This window comes from Silene latifolia, chromosome 9 (assembly GCF_048544455.1).
Source record: "Silene latifolia isolate original U9 population chromosome 9, ASM4854445v1, whole genome shotgun sequence".
In the NCBI taxonomy this organism is placed as follows: domain Eukaryota; kingdom Viridiplantae; phylum Streptophyta; class Magnoliopsida; order Caryophyllales; family Caryophyllaceae; genus Silene; species Silene latifolia.
The window spans coordinates 44,162,285-44,174,447 of NC_133534.1; the positions used below are offsets into that span (position 1 = coordinate 44,162,285).

Sequence of the window (12,163 nt, forward strand, 5' to 3'; positions counted from 1 at the left end):
AATGAAAGAGTGAAAGAAGGTAACATAAAAACTGGGTAGTAACAAATCCACAAGTTATCATATCAAAAATAGGTCCAATTGTAGCCTATTTCATCAAAGTGCAACAAAAGTAGACACGACCATATTTAATTTTCAGGATTTCAAAAGCATTATCCTGGAAATTACTCTTCCATAGCACGATTTTCTTCCGACTGTGGCTGTGCACTGATTCTGATCTTTTTAGTGTCAAGAAGTTTTGAAACTTCGTACAAGTGGCTGCTCTCGTTATATTCTTTTTTATCCCACTCCCTTACATTTTTTTTGTTCTTCGCAAGCCTGTAAATGAATTCCCCAAATAAGAATTTGATAATATCATAGGATATTAAGACGGCAACCAATATGCTCCAGAGCACATTTAATAAGTAAAGATGGAGAGTAACCTTTCTAGCATATGCTTTCTTTGTCTAACATTTTGAACCTTGTTGATAACTGACATGGCCTTTAATGTATAACCCATCCTATTCCTGTCAGATTTCTCCGGCCTGTTTCGCTTCCTCTCAAACTCAAAAGTAATGTCCTGAGGGAACCATAAAACACCAGGAAGCGGCAGCATTAGAGGGTTCCTGTATAAATAAAAGGTAAAGATATACAAGTAATTATGTTCTTAGCAATATAGAGGACTACTTGACTCATATCCTTTCCCTTGAGCATTCTGTAAGCCTTTGTCCATTTTAGCTTTCGAGGATTCCTCTTCATTTTGAAATTTTTGTGACATTTCGATCTACAAAATCTAAATATCTGCAGGAGGACACAGAGAAGATTACGTCGATAAGAAGCTGACAGTTTTTCAAGTTTTGACAGGTCTACAATCATGCACTGTGAAGAACACGATGGATCAAAGCATAAGCCAACCAGAACCCAACAATTGCTGCACCAATATTTTCAGAACGCTTTTATGCCTCCTATTTAACGTATTTTTCGACAGAAAAAATAAAGCTTCTAGTACATACTAAGGATTTGAAATCTCAAACAGCAAAAACAGTGGAATTTGGAAACCCGAACAAAGTCTGATTACGACAGTATGTTGATATGTAGATAATTAGCATAGTCTAAACTATGGTTTTGAATAGTTAATTCGACTAAACACCTTACTGATGAAGCAATATTCAGAAATAACCAAATGTGACTTGATAATGATGGAATAAAGCAAACTGACTCACTAAATTTGTGGTGCTTCATTATATTGTGAAGTATTACCCATTCGATTACATCTTGGGTTATTCGAAAACAATCTTTTTGTGTTGCTAACACAAGGATAAGGCTAAGGGGCTGTTTGGTTCAAAAGATCAGAATGGATTGGAATGGAATGAGATACCATGAGGAGATGGATTCAGAACCCCATACCAATTATTTATTGTTTGGTTCACTCTAAAATTGTATGGAGGGTGAATGGAGTTAGAAACCTGAGTGGGAAGCTGGGTATGGGATTCCAAGGGGTTGGGGTGGAATTAGAATCCATCAGGATTCTAACTCCATTCCAAAATGTTCCAACCAAACAATAGAATCACTCAAATCCATTCCATTCCATTCCATTCCATTCCAACACCCCTAACCAAACACCCCCTAAGTACATCCAAACTACCTTTACCACGCAATTTAGGGAAGTCATTGAGGTACTAGGGTAATGTTATTGTTATGAAACCAAATGTGACTTGAGAGCATTTCACTCAAATAAGCCTCCTCAACATAGTTAGGCTACCAAATGACGAAATAATCAAATGAGTTCTGTAAGACTGGTATATGTCTACAACATAGTTAGGCTATCGATATTAAGTGAGGTAAGCGTACACCGGTCTTATTTGAGAATTTTGCAATTTTCCACGATCAAAGTCATTAAACGTACCTTTGCATCATTTCGAACGAACTGAATGCCATGCCCAGGGAATATGGAGGAAGAGCAAAACCAACACTTCTCTATTCTCATCGCTATACCACATTAAAATTACAAAATTAATCAAAACCATCACAAATCTCGAAAATTTTATTTATACATAGATAAACTAAACACAGTGGTAGAACTAGCGGGGCTAGCAGGAGGGTCGCTCCATGCATTTAAAAAAATTAAAAATTTAGTCAAATGTTTTCGAATTTTTTCTAGTTTACCTTATTGTATTACCGTAATAGTTTGGCCCTTAACTACAAATCTTAACTCTGCTACGAATTAAAATTTCACAAAATTAAGCATTAATATATGAAATTGGAGGAAATAATAAGAACATAAATAATTGAAGATGATACTGAAGAGAGATTTAAGGAATTACCAGAAATCAGTACGGTGATTCTCGCGAATTAATTTGGGTGATCATGTTTGTGTTTATTATTTTTTGGTTTATAAAGGCTGTGGTTTTGGGTGCAGGCGTGCAGCAAGGGTTGCATGGGTCGTCAATTCGTATGTTCATGGGCCTAGCTGAATTTAGTTCGTATTATTTTACACTTTTACTGCCCAATGCCTTACGTGCCCCAAATAAATCTGCTCATGGGCCTGCCTCAGCCCTGAATCGGCACGTGGAAAGGGGCGAGTTATGCGGGTAGATCCGGCAAACGGGTCTATTAGGTTGGGCCAATTCGAGATTGGATTGTTCGGATTTACAAGAATCCGATCCGGGTCGGGTCAGGTCATTTAGGGTTCAGGTTCGGGTTAGTTGCTTTCAAGTTATTTAGGAATAACAATCAGTTTCCGATAATAAATATTCGGGTCGGATTGAATAAGGCAGGTCACATTCGGTTCTTAGTTCGGGTCGTTTTTGTCAGGTTTATGTGCGGGTCTCAGGGGAGGAAGGCCCTAATCAGCCCGGTTACGGGCGGACCAGGTTAATTAAAATACCCGATTCGTAAATATCGACGACGTTTTAGTAAACGTCGACGACGTTTTTCAAAAAAAAGACGACAATTGTCCCTACTATCTCACAAACACAAACACAAACACAATTCTCTCTAACTCAAAACAACTAAAAATCAACTTCCACCAACACTCAATCGATTCGGCCACCACCACGCCGCTGCTACCACCACGCCCCTGCCGCCGACACCACGCCGTTGCTACATACAAGGTAAGTGCCTTTTTTTTTTTTGTTAAATTAGTTTAGAAATTGAATCTAATTGAGTTAAACTATGAAATTAAATAGTTTTCTTTCATTTATTATTATTGCTAATCGATTAAATTGATTAGATTTGGTAGTAATAATTCAATTAGGTGAATTTAGTTTATGTTTTTGTATCCAATTAGTTGAATTATTATTGAGTTGGTTAGTTGTTTTGTTGCTAATTAGTTGTAATAGTATTGTTGTTTTGTGTTAATTTGTTGCTAATTAGTTGAATTGGTTGCTAAATAGGTTGAATTAGATGTCGATTAATGTTATTGTTTGTGTTGAATTGTAGTCGAAAAAATTGGGGAAGTGGTATCCATGGCCAAACGTGGGAAAATCACGTTCAACCATGGTACAAACGTGGGATTTCATAATTCACCATGGTAGAAACAATGGAAAATCACGTTTCAACCATGGTGAAACGTTGGATTATCACGTTCAGCCATGGTGAAACGTAACTTTCCTTTGTTTCTACCATGGTGAACGATGAAATGTCACGTTTCTACCACGGTGAACGTGGAATTTGCACGTTTGACCATGGTCAAACTTTGGTTATCTTAGTTTGATCCGTGGTCAAATGTGCAATTTCCACTTTCGTCCGTGGTAAATTAATTTTTTTTTTTTAAAAACCGTGTTTTATGCTATTATTTGCCGATTTTTGTTACTTTATATGTTTTTTAGTCGATTAACGTGTTTTCTAACAACTTATATTTTCCTAATGTAGATGGCAGATCGAAATGAGAGAGAAAAGACCATTATGAATGCTCCGCCTCCGCCTAACGTACACGACCGTACCGCTGGGCGGGTTGTTAAGGGCTCGAAGCGTCGTTTGCGAGTTAAGCAGGCCCACAAACAGCCACCCTCACTTCGAGAGACGTCTGGATTGGTTATGATGCCTACTCCTGATCACGTCGGTAGCGAGTCGGAGGAGGCGAGGTCACGGGAGGTTGCTGGTAGTTACCAGCATGATAGAGAGAATGAGCCGTCAGATGACGGTTCTGAGGAGAAGGAGGAGGAGGATGCTGGAGAGTATCGGGTCCAACAGAACCCGCCACCGCAGAGAGTATTGAGTCTGAAGTTGGGCCGGGATAGTAGAGGACTTTATTCGAGTGTTAGAGAGTCCTCTAGCACCGATAGGTCGAGGAGACCGAGGAGGGATAGTTCTTGGATCCTGAGAGAGCCCGTACCTGGTGGTCCTAGGAACCCTGGCACCCTACGGAGTTTTGGTGGTCACGTTGCGTTCAAAAGTTGGTCGGACCCTAACCCGGAGAATATGAGGTCGTGGATCAAGCTCTACGAGAGGCCGAAAGCTGCGAGGGAGATTAGGCACATGGTTCTCAGTGAGGGTGTTGCAGCTAGGGTACAGGCGAGCGGGCTTGGGGTTTTGAAGGAGTGTTTTACCACCGGTCTAGATGATAAACTTCTTAGTGCTTTTATCGAGAGGTGGCACCCGGATACTAACACTTTCCATATGACTTTTGGAGAGATTAGTATCATGCTCCATGATGTCCAGCATATTCTTGGGATACCTGTTAGTGGTGATCGGGTGCTTGTGGGCGGTTTGGGCGAGGCTGATGATAGTGGTCTGAGGGGCAAGATTGCGAGGTTTTTTGGAGTTCCTGAGTCCGATGTTTTACCACCGCTCTACAAGAATGGCGGTTTACTTACATCGGACTTGAGGAATATTGTTTACCTAGGGAAAGAGCATTCGATTTTATTAGCCCAATTGAAAACATCGTCACGCGTTTCGAAATCTATAGTAGTCTCGAACAACGGGTTGTAGTCAATTAAATTCTCGCCAAAAGTCTCCCACGATTCCTGTTACAAGCAATACAGACTATAATAAGACAACAAAAAGATTCATAACCTAAATAAATTGCGTAAAACGAAAGAAAAAACAAGTTAAAACGAGTAGAAAACGAGTAATTCATGCCTAAAACACGAGACTCAACAAACGACCGTGGCCAAACATTACTTTCCAACGATCGACCACGGACGAACAAGGAAAACCAACATTCATCCACGGACAAACAATGAAAATCAAAGTGTTGACCACGACCAAACAATGCAAATCAACGTTTGACCATGGCCAAACCAAGGATTTCAACGTTTGACCATGGCCAAACCCAGAAATCCAACGTTTGACCATGGCCAAACGTGGAAATCCAACTTTTGGACCATGGCAAACGTGGAAATCCATGGTTTGGTCCATGGCAAACGTTGATTTCCACCGTTTGGACCGTGGTCTTAACGTTGGTTTCCAACTTTTGGCCATGGTTCATCTTTCGGGGGACAATTTTCAGAATTACGCAAAAAATTCAAAAATTCGCTACTACTAAGTTAATACGTCAACTAATTCAACTATCGAATAGAATGAACGATGCGCAAAAAAAATTGAAAATTAAGCAAACATTGAATTGATTAAGTTGTTTACATACCGTTGAATCGAGATCCGACATATTGTTAATTGTTGTTGTTTTTTGTTTTTAATTTAGTTGAGTTTGAGAGAAATTTTTTTAGAGAGAGAAAGTTAAAAGGGCAGTCATCGTCTTTTTTATGAAAAACGTCGTCGATATTTACTAAAACGTCGTCGTTATAAATCAGCCCTCTTAAAATAATACTCAATAACTTTGATTAATTGTGAGGCCCATAAGTTACAAATGTAGATGTTAGGGCCCATAAGTAATGGTAGTGCTAGGGGGCTAGTAGGGACACTCGCCCCCCAAAACCGTTTGGTCCTAGATTTCATGAGGCACTTTTATGGCTTTAGCCTAGAGCTGATCAAGTGTGGGCTAGCCCGTTTGGCCCGGCCCCACTTGCCCCGCTATTTAAGCGGGCTGGTCATAGAAAAATATTAGAGTAACAGGTAATGGACAATAAAAATAAGCCCGCCAAAATTAATGGGCGGGTATGGACAATGAAAAATGTCGATGGCCCGCTTTAAAAAAATATTTTCCTATTTTTATCTACATGACAACTACAATAACCTAAAAAAAAAAGTAAATAACTAAAGACTAATTATTATTTTTACGTAAAGTTAAGCGAAACGAAGTTGGGCCCAAAAAAAAAGTTCATAAGACCATCCCCAAGCAAAGGTCGCGCTAATTAGGTTGCTACCCTGTTTTACTCTTAATCCCACTTTATTTATCTTGACCTACTTTCATCCTCCCAAGTAGAAGGTCACGACCTAGTTCATCAACCCAATCATTTTTCACTTTCCAACCAATTACATCTCTCCACATTATATCACCTTTTAATATATATATTTTTTTATTAATTATTAATACTGTCAACCAATCACATATCGCCACATATAGGTCATGAGTTGGGTCAATTTGCTCCACCAAACGTCACAAATTGATCTCTTCTTTCCAAAGGTCACCATAATTTTTTGGTTAATTGGTGATTAGTGTGACCAAGTAAGGTCATGACCTAGCAATTGACCTTACTTGGGATGGTCTAAACCTACTTTTATCTTGGTATTAGTAGGTAGTTTTGTTTAATTTGACAACAGAATTTTTGTTTTAATTTTGAGCCCACGAGCCCACGGATTGGCCCGCCTATTTAAATGACGGGCTTAGACAATCACACATGGCCCGCTATAATGGACGCGGGCAATAAAATTAGGTCCACCGGACAATTTTTCCAAGTATAAGAGACCGTCCATGTCCGACCCAAACCCGCAAATAATCACCTTTACTTTAGCCTGTAGTTTAACTAAATCCTTTGCAGGGTATTCGAACCTTTTTTTTTTTTTTTTTTACAATAGTATTCGAACTTTTTAAAGTCTTTGTCTTCTAGTATTTGCAAAAACCCCGTAGCTCAATGGACTCTCTCTTTACCTTCTCCATCTGCCCCACTCCTCTTTCTAGGGTATTGTAACACCTCCATTTAGGAAGGAGCCTTACTAAGATTCCCGACTAAATGAAAGTGTTACCATCTCGAATAACCGAGGTAGTGAATAATAAAGAAAGAACAATCAATGTACTTTATTAATAAAACTTACATCCTTTAAAACTTTTGTCATAAAACAGACATTACAAACTTTCAAACCAAAAGATAAAAGTTTACAACGGAAGAATAAAACAAAGTCTAGAACGTCAATGAAAGGTAAGTCTCGTGACATCTAATCTCAAGGAGTCAGCCCCACTCATCCAATCCCAGCATAGCATCCAAACACAACAGCTAACCTGAACCTGCTTTATTGACTGCTCCAAATTCAATCGGAAATATTGAATGGATCGACACAGGCCACACGGAAATTGGTGATAATTTGACACAGGACACAAACAAGTCAACCAAAAGGTCGAGTAGGGATAAATGACAACTTAAGTAACAAATAAGCTAATAATAATAACAACCCCACAAATAATAACTTCACAAGAAATAACTGTATTCTCATATTATATTGACCAATATCGACAGATAAACCAAAACTCACTTTGGTAGTGGCACCCGCTCGTGCCATGCTCAACACAATACTGGCAGTGGTACTTCCTGACCATGCTCATCACTATATTGACAGTGGTACTTCCTTACCATGCGCATCTACATTAGTGGCAGTGGCACTCTCTTGCCATGCTCATCACTATTTGGGCAGTGGTGCCTTCTTACCATGCTTAACCACTCTGGCAGTAGTAATCACTGTATGATGCTCACCTGGCAGTAGCTACTCTATGGCTAAGCTCAACTGGCAGTATACACTATGTGTATGCTCAACTGAAGGCTTTTACTCATTCTTTCTCTCATACCCAATAGTTAGTATAACAACAAATATACCAGTAACTATCATTCATACAAATGCTAAGATTTCGCAAACATGATAATTAACAATTACGCAAACATATTAAATAGTACCCACAATCCAGGTCGGCCAACCTCGGCTCTGAGTTGGTCGACCCAACACCTTCAACCTGCCCCTGCACGCGAATTGTAGCTCAATCCGTCTTATATTGCAATACCATAAATATATATGCATTACTACGCAACAACAACCAAGGATTTACGCAAAATAGGCTGACTTGCACCCTAGGTCGATCGACCCCGTGTCCAGGTCGGTCGACCTAGGGCGTGGACGACGAGCTATCGCCTGTTTGACGATACTAACCATAACATTTATCAATATATGACTATAACTTAGTTGAGTAGGGAGATATCCCTACCTTTTAGGATACTCCTGCGAGACAAAGCAACCAATCCTCTAGAATCGTTCCTCTACAAATCCACCTAACGCATATAACGAATTATACAATCAATCAACGGTATAATCTAATTACAAGAACAAAATACCATTAAATTCTCAATCCCGTCTCTCAATTCTCACGGCTGCCCTAGATCTCACATACCCGACAAAAACTAATTCATTAATCAAGATTAGTAGAAGATACTTACGATAATTAGGAACGAATAGTGCTACGGAAATCACGAGTCCTTCTCTTTCTTCTTCTCTCACGTTGGGTTGTGTATGGGTGAGTGTGTGTTTTGTTTTAAACTAACAAAAGTGTATAATGGTGATGGGATGGAGTTTATATAGGTCTAGGGTTAAAATAAGAATTTGCGTAGAACATGTGTGACTGAACTCAGTCGATCGACTAATAAAGTCAGTCGATCGACTAAACTTTGCGAACTCAGTCGATCGACTAAGAAATACAGTCGATCGACTAAACTTTTCCTTACGTCAAAAGCCAAACTCTTACTTAGTCAACCGACCTATAATACCAGTCGATCGACTAAAACCCCTACATGCACTAAAAGCCACGCATACCAAAATAGCCAAAACGTACAACGCTTAGTCGATCGACTTGCATACTAAATTTACGAGTATTACAGGTAGAGGGAATTTCCGGTGGACTGGTAAAATGCGTAGAGATCGGTGATCCTCCCGATGAATTAACCGTACCCCAAACCGATACTCGACGAATGAAATTTTCCGAATATTTAGTTAAATTTTTCGAAAATTTTTCAAGTGTACCTTATATCATTATTACCAATTCGCCACTTCTTAAAAATTTTCGCCCCCAAGTTCGAATCCTGACTCCATCATTGCCTATAAGTTTAATAAAAAGTGAAATCGAATTCATTTTCTATTTTCAACTTAAATATTATTTATATTGTATAATTATGTTCATCATACACTAAATAATTATTATAATTTTAAATTTTCTATATAATTTACTAACATAATTTTTAGAATATGTTAACTTGATTATAACAATTTTAATACAACTTTCTATATACATATGTGAATTCTTTACAAAAGGATTCTAATTTTAAGTAATTCATGCAATTATTTGTAATTAAATATAAGATAAATCGCATAAAAATGTTACAAATTTATAATAAGCATTATTATGTGTTAATTACTCGTATAATTAAATATAAATGAATTTTTATTGTTATGAATATTGCAATCTGGTTAATAAAAAATTAGGGTTGAATTTCACTTTTACTCAAAATTATAGGGCTTAGTTAGTACACTTTTAGGGGTTTGATTTCACCATTGATTATAGTAAAGAGGGGTATCACTACTCTCGTGTTAAACTAAAGCACTGTTCTTTTGGACTGAAACTGTCTAAACTGAACTGAACTTAATAGAGTTGAACTGAACTGAACTTAACTGAACTTAACTTGGACCATGTTCTTTCTGGCTTATTTCAGCTCACATCAGTTCAGCTCAGCTCTATTCAGTTTAGTTCAGCTTCATTCAGTTCAGTTCAGTTCAATTCAGCTTCATTCAATTCAGTTCAGCCCCACTAAGTTCAGCATATTTTATTTCTAATTATCTTAAACTTATAGATTTTATTGATATTTTAATATTTTAATATTTATTTATTTATTATTATTATATTAAAATTGTTATATCAATATTATCAATATTTTTATTATTGTTATTAATTAATTAATCATCACAATTATTATTATAATGAATATTGTGATTACTACAATCAATAATATCGATATTATTATAAATAATACAATTACTAATACTCTTATTAATTTTAATATGAATATTAATTTATTATAATATTATTAATAACATTGCTACTATTAATTTTAATAAACTAATATTATTATTAAAAATATTACAATTATTACTTTTATTATAAATACGTTTTTTTTTCCAAATACGAACTTTATTTTTTCACATACATTTTTTCTTAAAAATTCCATTTAGTACCCTTTTTACCTAAAACCTAACCAAACGAACTATTAAATCATCATTTTTCCTAAAACTTATTCTAGTTGCTCAAATTAATCAAAAGATTGATTCCAATTTAACAATTAATAAAGTATTATACTTTTTTATCAATTATTAATATTATTTGTTAATTTTTAATTAATCATTCAAAATTTATTTGTTTGTTAAAGATAAAATTAGGATTTGTTAACTTTTATTTATTTAATTAATTAAATTAGGATTGATGGTGGTTCTAGGTGGCTACCGAATCACTCAAATTAGTATGATAATTACACAAGCTAGGCTTTGAACAACAATTTGGCAAATTGGTGCTCCATTATTCCATCTAATTAGGATAGAAGGTGGTTTGTGGTGGCTACCTAAATACTCAAATTAGTATAATTATTAGTATATATTATTATTATTAGTAGTAGTAATAATCTTCTTCTTCTTCTTCTTCTTCTTATAATAATAATAATATTAATAATAATAAAAATAATAACAACAGTAGTAGTAGTAGTAATAATAGTAATAATTGTAATATAATAATAGTAATAATATTAATGTAATAGTATTAATATTAATAAATATAATAATATTTAATAAATATAATAATTATAATTATTATTATTATAATTATAATATTATAATAATAATAATAATAATAATAATAATAATAATAATAATTATTATTATTATTATTATTATTATTATTATTATTGTTATTATTGTTATTATTATTATTATTATTATTATTATTATTATTATTATTATTATTATTATTATTATTATTATTATTATTATTATTATTATTTTGGTTGATTGACTTCAACCATCTTTAGTTGATTGATTGATTCTATTATCTGATTTTGATTGATTATTTCAGTTCATTTGATTGATTCAGCTCCATTCGATTCAATTGATTGATTCAGCTCTAAAAAGCCAGAAAGAACAGTGCCTTAATGCAGTTAAACTGAACTGAATTGAACTGAAGTAAGAGTTAATTTGTGAAAAGAAAAGCTGAACTGAACTGAATAAAGCTAAATTGAACTGAATAGAGTTGAACTGAACTGAAAGAAGTTGAAATTAAGTTCAAAAGAAAAGGGCTTAAGAGGAAAATAGGGTTTGAGCTAATTAAAGTAACTTTCACAGTTGACGTCGAATAAATAAATTTAATATTATAATAATTAAGGCCCTGTTCTTTCTGGCTTTTTAGAGCCGAATCGAATCGAAATGAATGAATGGATGAATCGAATCGAATCGAGCTGAATCGAATCGAATGGAGTGAATCGAATCGAGTGAATCGAATCGAATGGAGTGAGTGAATCGAATCGAATCGAATGGAGTGAGTGAACTAAGATGATTGGAGCTGAATTGAATTGAAATAATGATGCGGTTGACAATGGTGACAGTCTTGACAATGATACAAGTGACGATGTTGTGCTGGCAATAGGTAAGAGTGCTCTGTTTGGCTCGGGTGCTCTGTTTAGAGCAGTGGTGCGATTCGTTTCCTTGTCATCTTGCAGTTGACCGTCAGCATATGATATATGACAAGGTTGCGACTTATCGTCTACAGCTTTGTTACTTTAGTTAATAAAGGAGTCTTAATTTACCTCTTTAGTTTTCCCTGTTTAAATGCTACAAATAAAGAGTCATGATTTAGCATTAGTCATGTTCTTAATTTAGCTACTTTATGAAGGAATTTTCGCTGCTTTTTGTTGCTTGAGCAGTCGAATTGTTTGGCTATTTATAGCCTTTTGTTATTTGTAATTAGCATTCAACAATTATAATCAAAAACTCAGTTTTGCTTGCTTAGCAATTTCCGTTTTATTTCAAGTGCGTCTTTGAATATTAACATTGT

The 12,163-nt window shown here is 35.6% G+C and overlaps 1 protein-coding gene across 1 annotated transcript; it reads right to left on the reverse strand.

Moving 5' to 3' along the window:
- Nucleotides 1–2: 2 nt before the first annotated feature.
- LOC141599673 (putative ribosome biogenesis protein RLP24) lies at nt 3–2,388 on the reverse strand. Its single transcript, XM_074419767.1, has 5 exons — nt 2,301–2,388; nt 1,883–1,965; nt 664–777; nt 420–556; nt 3–315 (listed from the first exon to the last, which is right to left on the reverse strand). Exons 2-5 carry the CDS (start codon nt 1,961–1,963, stop codon nt 162–164), a joined length of 486 nt encoding a protein of 161 aa, XP_074275868.1. The 5' UTR covers nt 1,964–1,965; nt 2,301–2,388; the 3' UTR covers nt 3–161.
- Between the last annotated feature and the right edge of the window lie 9,775 nt (nt 2,389–12,163).

Excerpts from the sequence above, each read along its gene's own strand:
- LOC141599673 (XM_074419767.1), bottom strand. The coding sequence starts at position 1,963 with ATGAGAATAGAGAAGTGTTGGTTTTGCTCTTCCTCCATATTCCCTGGG. Across the intron at positions 778-1,882 it reads TCGTTCGAAATGATGCAAAG|ATATTTAGATTTTGTAGATC; the intron begins GTACGTTTAATG and ends GTCCTCCTGCAG. Across the intron at positions 316-419 it reads AGAAAGCATATGCTAGAAAG|GCTTGCGAAGAACAAAAAAA; the intron begins GTTACTCTCCAT and ends ATTCATTTACAG.